This window comes from Cavia porcellus, unplaced genomic scaffold, assembly GCF_034190915.1.
Source record: "Cavia porcellus strain 051 isolate PalLab524CR breed Dunkin Hartley unplaced genomic scaffold, mCavPor4.1 scaffold_6, whole genome shotgun sequence".
In the NCBI taxonomy this organism is placed as follows: Eukaryota; Metazoa; Chordata; class Mammalia; order Rodentia; family Caviidae; genus Cavia; species Cavia porcellus.
In genome coordinates, this window is record NW_026947489.1 from 27,521,753 (window position 1) to 27,537,955 (window position 16,203).

At 35.8% G+C, this 16,203-nt stretch overlaps 1 protein-coding gene across 2 annotated transcripts in view; it reads left to right on the top strand.

The window, feature by feature from the left end:
* The window catches only part of Ubr1 (ubiquitin protein ligase E3 component n-recognin 1), a 173,725-nt gene that overhangs the window by 27,657 nt on the left and 129,865 nt on the right, over positions 1-16,203 (top strand). For both annotated transcript variants that reach the window (XM_063249551.1, XM_003475450.5), the window contains exons 2-4: positions 947-1,203; positions 3,568-3,646; positions 12,645-12,755. In XM_063249551.1, coding sequence (XP_063105621.1) covers positions 947-1,203; positions 3,568-3,646; positions 12,645-12,755 — 447 coding nt within the window. The remainder of the gene's footprint in view (positions 1-946; positions 1,204-3,567; positions 3,647-12,644; positions 12,756-16,203) is intronic.

The window sequence follows — 16,203 nt, forward strand, 5'->3', positions numbered from 1 at the left end:
TTGACCATTTATACTTAGTCGTTTGATTGCTGGACCATATGTTTAGCTTTATGAGATGCTGTTGAACTCTTTTGTAAAGTAACTTTTCCATTTCTGTGTTCCTATCTGTTCTTTTCTTCCTTAATTTTTCCATTCCATTATTGGTATTGTCAGATTTTAATTTTAGCCATCCAATAGAGTGTGTAAAAATATCTCATTGTCCTTTTAATTTTCATTCCCTTACTGACCATGATACTGAACAGAATGTTTTCATATGCAAATAGGCCATTTTTGTTTCTTTTGAAACGTAGAAAATTTTGCATTTGATGAGGTTCAGTTTATATTTGTTTGTTTGTTTTTTAATCAGAGTCTGGCTATGTAGTTCAGGCTGGCCTTGAACCCACTATGTAGCCCAGGCTGGCTTGAACTCCTGTAATCCTTAGCCTCACCCTTCAAAGAATTAATTATATGTGTGGGCCACCATGCCCAGCCCTTTTTTTTTTTTTTTTTGATACTTTTTGTGCTTACAGAACTCTGTCTTGTATCCATGTTGTTACTAAGCACTATAGTTCCCTAAAACAGTTAAACTAAGAAGTAGAAAATGCTAAAGGTTCAGCCTGTGACTGATAATAGAATCATCTTCACAACAAGAATCAGTATTCCTTGTCATAAATATATACTAATAATTTAAAAGAATAGTCATTCTAGAGGGAAGAGTAATTTTGTTTTATTTCTCACTACAGACAACTGTTCTTTGTTTCCAAATATTTAGTGTATGTGGGCTTATTTCCGAAGTTAATTTTTTTTAATTCTCCACCTGCTTTTTGTATTGGTAAAGGACAAAATATATTGTAAATGACAAACTATATTATAAATCTTCTTGAAAATACAAAATTATCTTTTATTTGTACCTCTGGATTGTAAAGAGGGGAACTTCTAAGATAATGTATTGTCTTTTTTTTTTCAGTGGTGGGATCAGCAAGTTGATTTTTATACTGCTTTCTTGCATCATTTGGCACAGTTGGTGCCAGAAATTTATTTTGCTGAAATGGATCCAGACTTGGAAAAACAAGAAGAGAATGTACAATTATCAATATTTACTCCATTGGAATGGTATTTATTTGGAGAAGATCCAGATATTTGCTTAGAGAAATTGAAGCAGAGTGCAGCTTTTCAACTCTGTGGGAAGGTTTTCAAAAGTGGAGAGACAACGTATTCTTGTAGGTAAGAATTAAATTTATAGGATTGGTTATAATTATAAACTTGATATTTCATACCTAGTTCATGATTTTTTTTGGCTTATTATTATTTGCGCTATATATACTGCCTATTTAGTTAACTTCTTTTTATTTTATACTTTAAATCTGTTTTTGCTCATACAGTTTATTTTTGAGTATGTGACTTGTAGTTAAACAATTCTCTCACTTTTTTTCTTCCTGTTCTCTAAAAGTATACAATTAATAGTTTTTTGCTTTGAGTATAATGTAGTCATCATACTCTTATCCTAAGCCTCTAGGGCTAGTTGTATTTCAGAATGCTGAATACTTCCCCAATAGAATCAAGGCAGGGTCCTATAGTCAAACACAGCAAGATTTCATGTAATGAAACTGAATGTTCACAGCAAGTGGTATGAATAAAGTCTGTAGTCCTGTCATACTGCCTCCTCGTCTTTCTGCTCCTTTACCTTTTCTTCCTCTTCTTATTCTTTTTTTAAATAACTAAGCGTTAGTGCAAGCTGGCAAAATAAAACTTTTCAGAATTTTTTTGATTTCATAGTTGTGAGTGAAGGATTGTGTACCTTTGGGAACAACTAGAATTTAGTTGAACAGAAGAAGCCAGTGATAAGGAAATGACAAACATCTTTAGGATTTTTGTTTGATCTAAGAGCAACTGCCTTAAACATCATGGCAGATAAAAGAAATTTTTTTTTAACTCCCTACTGCTGCCTGAAATTGTCGACTTTTAGAGCCAGCAACACTTTTCTTTTTTCTTCTTTATTAGAGGTACTTTAGGAGTATGAATGTTTAGACTTTCTGAAAACAGTATTGTCCTTGCTTTTAGAGTTGACTGGTATATATATTGTTAATACCTTTTTTAAAAAAGTATACTATTTTACCTGCTCTTTTTCAGGAAAAATATTAATTTTTGCATTTTGCATACTATTTTGTACCTTGCATTTTATCTTGTATGTATAGCTTCATTTATTTTACATATTTTTATCTAAAGCCCAGTCAGTTTCAACTTAAGCACTGTAGACGTGTAGTAGAACTTATGTCTCCAAAAATTTCATGGAGGCATTGGACAATCAGGGGTTGGCAACAGCATTGAGTGGGTAGAGGCCAGGTTTCCTGATAACTATCTTACAATGCATGGGATCTATCCCTTTACCCCCAATAAGTAATTATTTGGTGCACTGAAAATGTCAGTTTGCTAAGGGTGAGAAGTCTTGTTCCGAAGGATCAATAGATTATACATGTTTTAAAGAATATTAGTAGGGGGCTGGGAATTTAGCTAAGCAGTATAAGGGCCTGCCTTGCAAGCAGGCAGTCATGAGTTGATCCCCGGTACCGATAAAAAGGAAAAAGACAAAAAAAAAAAAAAAAAAAAAAAAAAGAATATTATTAGGCAATCTTTATATATATCCTCTTAGCCTTTTAAAATGTGTGTGTGTGGTATGCATTGCTGGAGATCAAAACCAGGGCTTCACTTACATTAAGCAAGCACTTTACTGAACTTCACCCCACCTCTAAAATTCATTTTTCAGCCTTCCTAATTTCATCTTTGCAACTGTTTTAAATAAAATATTTTTTAAAAATCAATACAACACCTTGTACTGATTTATATTGTTCCCTAAAGTATCAAATACTACGTTTTAAAATAGTTGTCAGGCAAGAGATTGACTTTCATTCATTCAGTAAACATTGTGTATAGTATGCTAGATGTGGTGTAATTACACCTGTAATCCTAGCCCTGGGGGAGGCTAAGGCAGGGGTATCACTGAGAATTAGAGGTCAGTTTGGGCTACAAAGTGAGTTCAAGGCCAGCCTGACCTGTATAGTGAAACCCTGTCTCAAAAAGATTAAAAAAAAAAAAGTTGTATATTCCAGGCACTGTTTTAAGTGCTTGGGACACAGCAATGTATAAAATAAAATCCTTTGCTCTATGGTTCTTGTATTCCAATAAATTTTGTCTTTATCCAAATTTCATTCAACAATGTATAATCATTGTTTACAAGCTATATTTAAAAGTGTAATGACGTGAGCTAATGGCAGATAATGGAATGCCACTGATCATTTTTTACAAAATTTTGAATTGTTGTAACTTATCAGCTCGACACCAAGGTGCAGGCTTAAAGTTACAAGGATAATTTAAGAAATAAAACCAAATATGCCCACTTATATTTTCAGATCATTCTAAAATGATAGTAACAATGCTGTCTTTGTTCAAAATATTTTTGAAATTCAGTTTTTGAAACATTTTCCTATTCAGTTTGTGTGCTGTACAGGAAACTTATTCACACGATAGTCATACCTTAAGTATCAATAGGAGTCGTCTAAATTTTGGAATCTAATTGTCAATCTTTTCCAGGGACTGTGCAATTGATCCAACATGTGTACTCTGTATGGACTGCTTCCAGAATAGTGTTCATAAAAATCATCGTTACAAGGTATGAAAACAGATCCATAAAATCTATGGATTTCTAGATGGCCTTCTAGTCCAAATTCTTGACCAGTACTTAAATTCCTGCTAAACAGAACTGGTATGTGGGCCTTTAACATCTAGTAAATATACTTTGTGATAGGATTTGTACTACTTCAAGCCCTTTATAACTTTTCGGTGAGACATACACTTAATACAAAAGTATATATAAAACATTAGCAAAAAACTAAAAATAGAACTACCATACCATCTGATCTGGCTACATCACTCCTTGCTATATCTCCAGGAGCATACTATGGGCTGGAGATAGCACATACTCATGTTTATTGCAGCATAGTTCATGTAGGCAAGATAGGGAACCAACCTAGTTGCCTATCAACAGATGAATGTGTAAAAGAAAATATGATACTAGCACTCAGGGAGGCTGAGGATGGAGGATCGAAAGTTTGAACCCAGCCTAGGTAACTTAGTGACTTGGTAAGATCCTGTCTCAAGATAAACAAACAAACAAATAAACAAAAAGCTAAGAATGTAGCTCAGGGTGGAGGCTCTGGGTTCAATCCCCAGTATTGCCAAAAAAACCTAAGGAAACCAGAAACACAAAGAGTGATCACACACACACACACACACACACACACACACACACACAGAGTATTATTTATGAGCTGGATGTGGTGACACATCCCTATAATGCTAGCACTTTGGAAGACTGAGGCAGGAAAATCACAAGTTTGAATCCCATCTAGGCAATTTAGTGAGACCTTATCTCAAAATAATATACTTGACTCTACATTGTTTATATTTTTTATATAATAAAACACTTCATAAAAAAAGAATACATTTTAAAAAATTGAAAGTTCAGGATATGGTGCTATACACCTGTAGTCTAAGCTCTTGGAAGACTTTGAGGCCAGCCTGAGATATATTGGGAGTTTTAGGCCAGCCTGCACTATATAGCAAGACCTCTTCAAAAAAAGGAAAATAAAATTGGGAGAAATAGGTATGCATTGTTCCAGGGAAGAGGAACAAAGGAGAGTAATGGCAAGGTAAGACTCAAGATTAGATATTATGTGAAGAAAGACCTAAAGAGGCACAATAGTTCTAATACAACTTTTGAGAACAGTCAAGAGACAAAATTTTGAGCCTTTGCCAGGCATTGTGGCCCATGCCTGTAATCTCAGCACTGAGGCGGCTGAAGCAGGAGGATTGCTGTAAATTTGAGGCCACTCTGTGCTACATACTGAGCTCCAGGCCATCCTGAACTACATAGCCAGATCCTGTCTTTAAAAAAAAAAAATTTTTTTTTTTTAGCCTTTGGGTTGAGATTTAGTTCCAAGAAACAGAAATCAGAATAACTGACTCAAATAGAACAAAACTTGAGCGGTGTTCATCTAACTGGGGTCTTCAGGTGTCTTGAAAGTTGATTCTGAGAATCAGGACTGCTTCTACCCTTGAGAGTAATTATGATGGTGCTCTTTGATTGAACACATTCCAAAGCCAGCTAAAACATACCTGGAGAAGGATATAGACCCTGCTTACCTTTAAAACTTAAACTGTAAAGCTAGCTAAATCTTTCTACTGGATTGTAGTGCATGAGCACACTTTACCCAATACCTTTTACTTTATATTGAAAAAAAAAATCATCTTAAACACAGCTTGGTAACTGAGGAAGGGTCCTTTGAGGGCTCTTTCATATGGCCAAGGAAAGAAGCTTGCCCATTGGGGACTGTTTTGGGTTTTTTTGTTTGTTTGGTTGGTTTTTTTTTTTTTTTTTTTTTTTGGTATTTTGAAATAGGGTCTCACTGTATAGTCCAGACAGGCCTTGAATACACTAGGTAGCCTTGCTGGCCTTGAATTCATGGCATTCCTCCTTCCTCAGCCTACTGAGTGCTGGGATTACAGATAATTATTGTAATTTTGGTTTAGGACCTAACTTTAATGCCATGTATTTGTACTTCTTAAATACTGTTTCAGTGAAAAGTATATTAGTAATTGGGGATAGAAGGGGAACATCAACAATGTTCTTTCTTACCAGTGGTTCGATCTTATTTGTGTGTCTTTTATACTCATCTGACTATAAACTTGAGGACAGGTTTAGGTCTTACATACTTTATACCTCTTGTGTCTGTCATAGCACAGAGACTTTTGATAAACATGTATTGAAATGAAATATTAGAATCGAAGGTAAATCATAAGCAAAATTGATGGTTAAGATTTAATTATAAAAATAATTTTCATCCTCCTCCTTTATATATACTGTAATCTTCCTACATGATAACAAAATATATTTACCTATTGTCTCCCCTTACCTTATGCTACTAAGGATTTAACACCAGGTCTTTACACTGAGCTATACCCTCTGCCCTTTTTATTTTATTTTATTTATTTATTTATTTTGGAGACAGGTCTCTAAGTTACTAAATTGCACAGGCCAAGCTCAAAATTGTGAGCCTCCTGTCTCAGCCTTTTATTTTGCTGGAATTACAGGTGTGTGCTACCATGCCCAACTGCATAATGCTTTCAAATATAACATTTAAAAATTATTTATTTGAAAAAATTAGTTATTGGGTTGGGAGTATAGCTCAGTAGTGGCTCTTGTTTGGTATGCACAAAGCCCTGGTTTTAATCACTAGCACAAGAAAACAAAACCAACAAACCTGGGCAATACATTAAAAACTGCTTTTCCATAATTCAGATAATATACAAGGATGTAAATATTATAATTGGGTTTTTTGTTCTGTTGTGTTTACCTTCTAACAAATGACCATGATTAAAAAAAAAAAATTAGTATCTAGTCTGACAGGCAGGGTTTTTTTTTGAGATGGATTTTTTTTTAACTTGCCATGAAGTTCAGGTTAGCTTTGATCTCACTGTGTTGCCCAGGAAAGCCTTAAACTTGGAGTGATTCTCCTGCCTCAGCCTTCCAAGTGCTTGGATTATAAATGTGTACCACAGTGCATGGCTTAGCCTGACAGATCTTTGTTTTATTTAGCAGGCATGTTGATATAAATGTGAGAGATTATACTGTAGCAAAATTATACTGTATGTTCTATTTTGCAATTTAGTTTTTGTCTGAATAGTATGTTATGAAGATTATTCTGTATTGATACATATAGTAAGTTTAGGCTTATTTAATTGCTATATAAACTTTCTAAACAAGTAGATAATTTATATTTTTCACATTCAATACAATGTTGCTTTGAACATTCACATACCTTTTTTTTTTGGTACCGGGAATTAAACTCATGACCGTGCACTTGCCAGGTAGGCACTTATGCCACTGAGCTAAATCCCCAGCCCATACTTTTGCTTTTATATAAACAAGTTTAAAGAATATCTGAAGCTAAATAATTAATTTTCTGAATTGAACTATGTGTGCACTTCAAATGTTAAAAGATTTTCCAGTTTTTGTTACTGTTACACATTTAACAGCCAAGCATGGTGGCACATATTTATAATCCCTGCACTGGGAAGGCTGAAGCAGGAGGTTTAAGAAGAGTGTAAGGCAGCCGGGGTTCCACAGTGTGTTCAGATACAACCTGAAATACAGAGCAAGATCCTGTCTCAAAAAAACAAAAAGAAAAAAAACATTTTCACCATTGTTGAGTGTATAGTTTAGTAGTACTATATGAGTTAGATATTCAGAACATGCTGTCAGTATTGACACCACACTGAACTCACTAAATAAGAGTTCCCCAGTCCTGTCTTTTTCTAGCTCCTAGCAGTCACCATTTTACTTCCCTTAGAATAATTGTGTGACTGCATAAATAGAATCATGTAGTGTTTGTCTTTTTGTTGTTTTTTTACTTAACATAATGTATTCAAGGTCTGTCTATGTTGTAGCATATATCAGAATTTCCTTCCTTTTAAAAGCCGAGGATAGTCCACTGTATGTGTAGGCTGCATTTAGCTTATCCATACATCTATTGATGGAATCTTTCTTACTGATTATTCCTATCCTTACTCATTTTTCTATGTATTTTGTTTACTGCTATGCTATACGGTTTACACTTTCTCTTAATATGCTTATATGAAAAAAGAAAAATTCATTTATATATCTTAGTTTCTTGTTAGCTTTGGAATCTGTTAGTTACCTTGGTATTAATAATTCTGGCATACTCAAACTCCTTTTCCGCCTTACTCAGACTTTTTTTCAGGATGGCCTTGAACTTGTTTATGTAGCCAAGGCTGCCGTGGAACACATAATGATTCTCCTGCCTCAGCCTCCCAACTGCTAGGATTACAAGCATGGGCCACCACACTTAGCTAAATTTAACCTTTTATTATCTAGTCTGTTTGAATGGTGTCCTTTGACTCTTTTCTGTTATCCATGTAATACTAACCTTCTCATACTTTTGCTTTTCCTTCTCTCTCTCTCCACCTTTTGGTTGTAGTTTTTTTGTGGGTCAGATCATAAGTTTATATTTTCTATCCATATTCCTGCTTTTTTTGGTTGCTTTACAGTTAACTGTACACAATGTTCACAATTCATCTTTTTCCTGAACTTTTCAACTACAGCCTATGAATCAATCTGACTTTCTATTTTTGCATGGTCTATAATATAAGAGTAGTTTTTGTGGCATACAACTGTAATCCCAGGCAGGAGGATTGTCAAGAGTTTGAGGCCAGCCTGAACCATATAGTGAAACCCTGCTTCAAAAAAGACCAAAAGAAAAGTTTTTTATACTTTTAGGGAAAAAAGAGAAGAATATTACATGGTTAATGAAAATTATAGGAAACTAACTAAAATACAGGGTGTGGGGATGCGGCCCTGTACTAGAACACATCTTTAGCATGCACCTAGGTTCAGTCCTTAATGTTACCACCCCAAAACAGTTCAGTACCCATAAACAAAGTTTTATTGGAACCTGGCCATATGCATCCATTTATATATTGTCTGTAACCTTGTCTTCATTACCTTTCTCTCTTCGTTGATCCAAAATACCCAACACCAAAGTTAAAGGAGAAAAAGTTTATTTAGCTCATAGTTTGTGGAGGTTTTAGTATGTATTCAGCTGGCTCCAAGGCCAGGATATCATGGCAGAGGGGCAACAGTTCATGGCAGTTCATGGCAAAAGCAACATGGGAAAAGTAAGCCTCTTTTCCTCCCTTATACTATATATGTAGGCTACTGCTATAGGGTGGGTGTAGCACTCACATTATTTCAGTGCCCTTTTCTTATACTCAGGATGTTTAGGAAGTGAGGACCCTGGCCCTCTGCTGAGTCACTTAGTTTCTTAGTCACTTAGTCACTTCTAAGCTTCTAAAGGGCTCAGGTTGACACAATGAATCAGCCATTTCAACATCCTGGAGTGTAAACAACTTCCCTAGGGCATGTCCTCTACACCCAATAGGGTGTAGAGCTGCTGAGTTACTTGGTCTTCCAAACTTCTCAGATTGACACAACCATTATATCTGTGAATTCTTCTGGACTAGAAAGTGTAAAGCTGTATTTCAAAAATGCTGTGTAGTCTTTAAAACCTAATGTTTTTTTTCACAGGATTTCACTGTGTAGCTCTGATTGACCTTGAATTTGTAGCAAACCTCCTGCGTCAGTCTCTTGAGTACTGGGATTACAGGCATGTACCACTATGCCTAGCTCTAAGATATTTTATTATCTGGTTCTTTTATAGAAAGTTTGCAAACCCTTAAGACCCCTTAGGAAGGGCACATGTGTATAGCATTTCCTAAATTCTGACATTTTTAAAGCACTGCTGGAAATAATATCCTAGTTTTCCTTTTTTTCTCCTTAAAAAGTGTGTTCAGTGCCTCAGAACTGTAATCTCAGCTGTTTAGAAGACTGAGATAGGAGAGTAGCAAGATCCCCTGGCACTAATGAGACTCTGTCTCAAGATGAAATATAAAGGCTGGAATGTAACACACCCTGGATTTAAATGCCAGTGGCATGCAGAAGACCCAAGCAAGGCTTTGCTGTTGCCTTGTTTTTTTATGATGTTACTGAGAAGTCTGATGGTAGTTTCATTTTCTTGTATTCTTCTATCTTTTTCAAGATTTTAAAGTCTAATAGTTTTTCCCAGCATGTTGGCAAACTGTAATCCCAGCCTGTAATCCCAGCACACTTAGGAGGCTGAGGCAGGAGAGTCTTTCTGATTTTAAGTCCAGCCTATATTACAGAGTGAGACCCTGTCTCAAAAGAACCAAAAAAAAAAAAAAAAAAAGCTAATAGTTTTACTGGGATATATTTCAGAGTTAAATTACCCTGGGTACATTTTTAAACAAATTTTTTTAGTTACTCATAGACATATGGCTCCTTTCATTGTGTGGATTTATAGTTTTGTATATATTTCCAGGGAGTTTACTTAGTGTATAGTTTTAAATGCTAGTTCTTTTCCATTGTTTTGATTTTCTTCTTCAGTGTTTTCATTTATACTTTTGTTAGCGCTCTTATGCCTATCAACTACTATTTCTCTGATCCTACTTTATTTGATTCTCTTGATTTTTTTTACTGCTTTACTTCAATGCTATTTGCTAACTTTTTATTTGAGTCTATATGTTAGGCACCCTGTAATTCAGAATTTACTTTGGTATGATTATTCTCATTTTCTTCTTCCTTTCCCCCACCTCTGCATGCCTTCTGTTTTCCTGTCCTTCTTCTCCTCTCTTCCTTCTTTTCCCAGTAGTAGGAATTAAACCCAGGACCTTGCACATGCTAGTCAAGTACTGTACCAATGAGCTATATTTTCAGCTTGTCTTCTATTTTTTTTTTTTCTTGAGTTGAATCAGGTCTCATTTTCTTTGTTTGTTTTGCAAGAGCTGCCTGCATCTTTGTGTGTGTGTTGCAAGAAGCCTAGTAGTCTGACTTCACGTTATTGCTCAAGCTGATGAGGGGCATTATCTGCCTATCCAGGCAGTAAAAGTCTTGTTTCAATTGCTCTCCAAGAGAGGAATATCAGATTCTGTCTTCTGAAGAGCCATCATATTTTGATAGTGTGATTATTCTGTCTCTCAAGGAGGTAAAAACTGAAGTGTCTTCAAGGCAAATAATCTTGTTAAGTTACTATATTTCCTCATGGTTTAGTAGCCAAGAAGGACTGGGGCAGGCAAACCTATATGCGTACCCATCAGGGTTCAAAAACTGACCCAAACTTCACTTCAGGCCAGCTCATTGACACGGCCCTCTGAATGGGCCCTGGCAAGACCTTTGTTTGTTTTTTGTGTAGTATAAGCTGGTCTTAAAGTCCCTTATGTAGTCTAGACTGGCCTCAAACTCAAGGTAGTTCTGCCTCGGCCTCCCAAGTTGCTGGTATTACATCTGTGGCATTTAAATTCATTTTATTCAGCATGTTTTACTTCCTTTTGCTTTCTTTCTTCCTTTGTTCCTTTGAATTCTTTCTTTCTTGGTACTGGAAATAGGACCCAGCTTCTTCTATATCTAAAGTGTGCATTTTGCAATTACATTATATCCCAAGCCCTTGTATTTCAGTTTAACAATGTTTGGCCTCATAAAAGTTTTTCATTTCTCATATGCCTGTTTGGAGCTATATGATTCATTTTGGAGCATTGTGTCAGAGAGTTCTTAGCTTTGTCACTGGATTCTGGCTCTTACTTACTTTTTTTTTTTTTTTGGTACCAGGGATCAAACTCACAACCACGCTTGCAAGGCAGGTATTTGTGCCAGCCTTTTTTTTTTTTTTTTTTTTTTTGGTCTTTTTGAGACAAGATCAGGCTAGTCTTGAACTCAGTTTAGAGCCCAGGGTAGCCTCCAGTTTCCAGTGCTCCTCCTGTCTGAGTCTCCAAAGGGATTATAGGCATGAGCTACCATACCTGGCCTTAGTTACATTTTTGCTTCATTCTCCCCCCCCCCGAATATATGTATATGGTCTGCTTTTTTCCTTTTCTTTTTCATTTCATAAACTGGAATAAATGCTTTTTTCTGTTAATTATACCCTCTTCTGTGTAATTTCTTTCATAGATAATGATGGTAGTGAAGTATAGGAAGGTTTGACATGCCTTTTTTCTTGTTTCTGTAGGATTTCTCATTTTCCTATTTCCCGTTTTCCTTTGCTGCCCCATCTGCAGCTCTCTGCTCTTTTGCACAATATCTCTGTGGCTGTCTGCATCCACAGGCAATAGGAACTCTTCAGAACAAGTCTTACGAAGGGCATGGTGTTTATTTTTGTTTCCTAGTAATGCTGAAAGTATGGCTTATATGTGGTTTTGTGGAGCCTTTACTCTATTTTAGGGGGAGGAGTTTCACAATCAATTTGTTGTCATTATCTTCTATCAGAATGTATTTTACAATTTTTATTTTACGAACACTGAAAAAAAAAGGTTGAATAAATTTTTGTTGCTGTGGGACATCAGTGCAGATGAACATACAGTATTTTATACATTTATTTTTTTCTTTTTCTCTTCTTGTGTTAGGGGTTGATCTCAGGACCATGCATGTGTTAGGCAAGTGCTGTACTACTTAGCCACATCCTTAGCCTTTGTATTTTATACTACATAAGTATCATAATACTTATTTCATAAAAGTGTTTATCCAAAAATTCTCATTTATTCAAGCATTCTAGACTTGATATCTTTTTCATACTTTTCATTTGATTTTTCCATTAACTCAAAATTTAAACAACTGTTTAAAAAACTTGTTTTCAAAAGCTTATTAATTTTGGGTTCATTTTGTTATGCATTCAAGACACTGAGTTTTTTTAATAACTAAAATGATTTTTGTTACATCTAGTTTTTATTACATTAAAGGAAATTGAGGTTGAAGTATTGGTGAAATTTTTCTTTTTTTTCAATACTGGAGAGTCAACCCAGGGCCTGACTGTGCCACTGAGCTTTATTCTCAGCCCTTTATTAAATTTTTATTTTGAGATAGAGTTTTGTGAAGTTGCCTGAACTAGCCTGAAGTTTATGATCTTACTGCCTTGATGTCCTGAGTAGTTGGGTTTATAGTATATACCACCACACATAAATTATCATTCTTATCTTACTTTGTCATGTATTTTGATAATAAATAAAACTCATTTTTCATTGATCAGATGCATACTTCTACTGGAGGAGGGTTTTGTGATTGTGGAGACACAGAGGCCTGGAAAACTGGCCCTTTTTGTATAAATCATGAACCTGGAAGAGCAGATACTACAAAGGAGGTAAGAATGTTATTTTTCAAAAATTGCTATTTAAAGCTTACTGGAATTAAATAAGAATAAATGTTATGTATTTTTGTTAAACTGAATCCTATTAAGACTCCTGGGTTTTTTTTTTTTTTTTTTTTAATTTTAAAGAGAATAAAACAAAGCAAAACAGGGGCTGGGGATTTAGCTCAGTGGCATAAGCACCTGCCTTGGAAGCAGACGGTCGTGAGTTCGATCCCCGGTACCGATAAAAAGAAAAAGACCAAAAAAAACAAAACAATGTGAACAGTCTTGGATTTCAAAAACAGGACAGTACAAAATCAACAACAGTTACTATATTGCACATTGTCATCATCTAAATAATTGCTCCAACTACCAGTTATAGGCATGCAAAATTAATCAAATAATAACAGCACTGAGTTATTTCTTTATATCAGTTGCTATCATTTCAGAAGTTTTAGGGAGGGAGGTCTGAGATTACACCTTGCTCCTGTCTTGACATTTTTCAATTCCTCCTTATCAGTCAGTTGTAGAGTTCTGTGCACTTCCTGCACTGGCCGCCTGTCCCACTGTGCAGAAGGCTGGGCTATGCTCCTGGGCTCCTCCAGTGTGAGGTTCCTGGGATGGCACAGAGGTGCAGGTTATACTTACCGCAGGTTAGCAGCAGAGCCTCTAAGCCTGGCCTTCTCTATTCTGGGACTGTGGCACTGGCTCACAAGTAGGGTGTGGCTTCTTCTCTGGTCCTGCTGTGATTGGTTAATGGCAGGGGAGGAGGAAGGAAAGGGGAAATGGGACTTCTCTGGGCCTAGGGTGGCTCTCTTTTACATTGACTAGGGTCTCCAAGAAGAAAATTTGAGCAAATCCCAATATAAATACTTAGAAATGAGAAAGGAATATAACCATAGAACCACAGGTTAAAATGGGTTAAAAGGATAATAAAAGGTTTAGAATGACTGGTTTTGGCTAATGACAGTAGGATACTGTCTTACTCACTTTCCTAAGGTTGGACAAAATAGCCAACACCACAACATTATGGAGCAGAGGATCATATGGACTTTCCCTATACCTATTAAGATGGGCATGTCGTGTTTTTTTTTTTAAATTCTACTTACTTTATCAGACAGCATAAAAATGCCATAATTTATTCAAAAGCAGAGAGAAAATTTGATCATCAACCATCGAAAAAGTTCGTGCTGGTCATGGTGATACATGCCTATTATCTCAGCACCTTGGAAGGCTAAGGCAGAAGGGTTCACTAGGTGGATCTCAGCCTTAGCAACTTAGTAATTTCGAGAGACCCTGTCAATAAAACAAAAACAAAAGAAAAGAAAAAAACCCAAAGAGTGTATGGGAGAGCGGTCATCTGGGGGTATAGCTAAGTGCTAAGGCCCTGGGAGCATTTTACAAATTTGCCACAATAAAGTAATTTCTCCATATGTGATGTTCATATAGTCTTAGGATGAATCTTTTCAAAACTTTAAGAAATAAAGAGCTCTTCTACTATTTATGTTACTGGGGTTTGCGGGTGCTCTCTTCTTGGTTTCCAAGTTCTTCTCATCTGGAACAAAGAATTGAACAAGACAAGCAAAAATGGTAACAACATTTATTTGAAAAATTCAAGAAAAAGGATAATGGATAAACTGGCTCTGCGGAGTGAACTTGGGAGCAAAAGAGAGAAAAAAGGGCTGGGAATATAGCTCAGTGGCATAGTGCTTGCCTAGCAAAAGGGAGGAAAAATAAAACACATCCTGGAGATCACAGTGCATGCTACTGTGAAGAACAGCCACCTGGCACACTCTTCATTGTGTCTGTGTCCTTTTTTCTCTTTCACCCGTGGGAGGAACCTGCAAGAATTCCTGCTGGAGAGGCAGCCCACAGATTCTGGAATCTCATCCACACCTCTCTTCCTATTTCACTTAGATTGTTACAGATAGTCCTATAATAGTGAACACCAGATTTTGGTGATAACCATGTACTGAAACCAGGAGCCAAAATAAACCTCTATTCCTTTAAATTGTAGCGTTGGGTATTGTGTTCAGTGACAGCAAAGTACCTAAGACAGGAAATATCCTACTATCATTAGCCAAAATTAGTCATCAATGTTAATACCACACTAAAGTGAAGTGATATGGCATAATAAAGCCTCCCTATATGAAGGACAGTGAAATACTAAAATAATTTGATACCAAAACTTATTCAGATTTTGGGAATTTTGGAATTTTTTTAAGTATTTGTAATAGATTACCAGTTGAGCATCCCAAATCCAAAAACCTGAAATCCAACTTTCAGATTAGGGATGCTCAATTTATGTATAGTTTTAACATGTAAAAAAATTGATCAGTGTAATATACTGAGTAAAATTTTTTAAAAAATCACATGCACATCCCAATAGATCAACAAAACTTTTATGCTCCAATTGCAAAACCTATAAGGTAGCAACCAACCCTCCAACATAATGTGCCTTTTTGGGAGAAACTTTAGGTACCTATGATAACAACATAAACCATTAGTCCATGTTTGGCAGTATATTAGTTGGTACAATGCCAAAAGTGTGAGTTTAAAAAAAAAATACTCAAGGGGCTGGGGATTTAGCTCAGCGGCATAAGTGCCTGCCTTGCAAGCAGGCAGTCGTGAGTTCAATCCCTGGTACCGATAAAAAGGAAAAAGACAAAAAAAAAAAAAAAAATACTCAATAGTAGAGCACTTGCTTGCCTAGCATGTTCAGGGTCTTAGGTTTAATCCTCAGCAGCAGGAGAGAAAAATAAATGAATAATTTGGGGTTTTTGTTGTTGTTTTCTTTTTTTTTTTTCTTTTTCTTTTTTTTTTTTTTTTTTAGTCTTTTTTGTTTGTTTTAAACAGGATCCCACTAATGTAGTAAGGCAGACCTGGAACTCACTATGTAGCTTAGGCTGGCCTCAATCTTGTGGTAATCCTCCTGTCTCAACCTCCCAAGTGCTGGGATTACAAAAAAAGATAAATTTAAAAATGAGATATATTAGGTTTAATTAGAATTTAAACTTCTGTGCTCCAAAGGATATTATTAAAAAAGTGATGTCTGGTATGATGATGCATGTCTATAATTCCAGCATTCTGGATGCTGCCACTGGAAAATCAAAATTTTGAGTCTTGGACAGAGAGAGAGAGAGAAAGAAAGAGAGAGAGAATGAGAAAGTGAATGTGAGTGTGGGAGGGAGAGGGGAGAAAGACAGAGGCTCAAGAGATCCTCCTCTCTAGCTTCTTCAGTAGATGGAACAATAGACATATATTGTGCCCAGCTTTTTGTGTAATATTTGATAGTAAACTTCTTTCACATGCATTGTATCATTTTATTCTCATTATTGTAGGAGATAGGTGTTAGAGCATTGTTTTACAGATGTGGAGATAGAACCCCAATTTGGTAACTTGTCCAGATTTGCACAGTCTATAGACTCTATCTTCAATATATATATTTTCCAACCTTGAA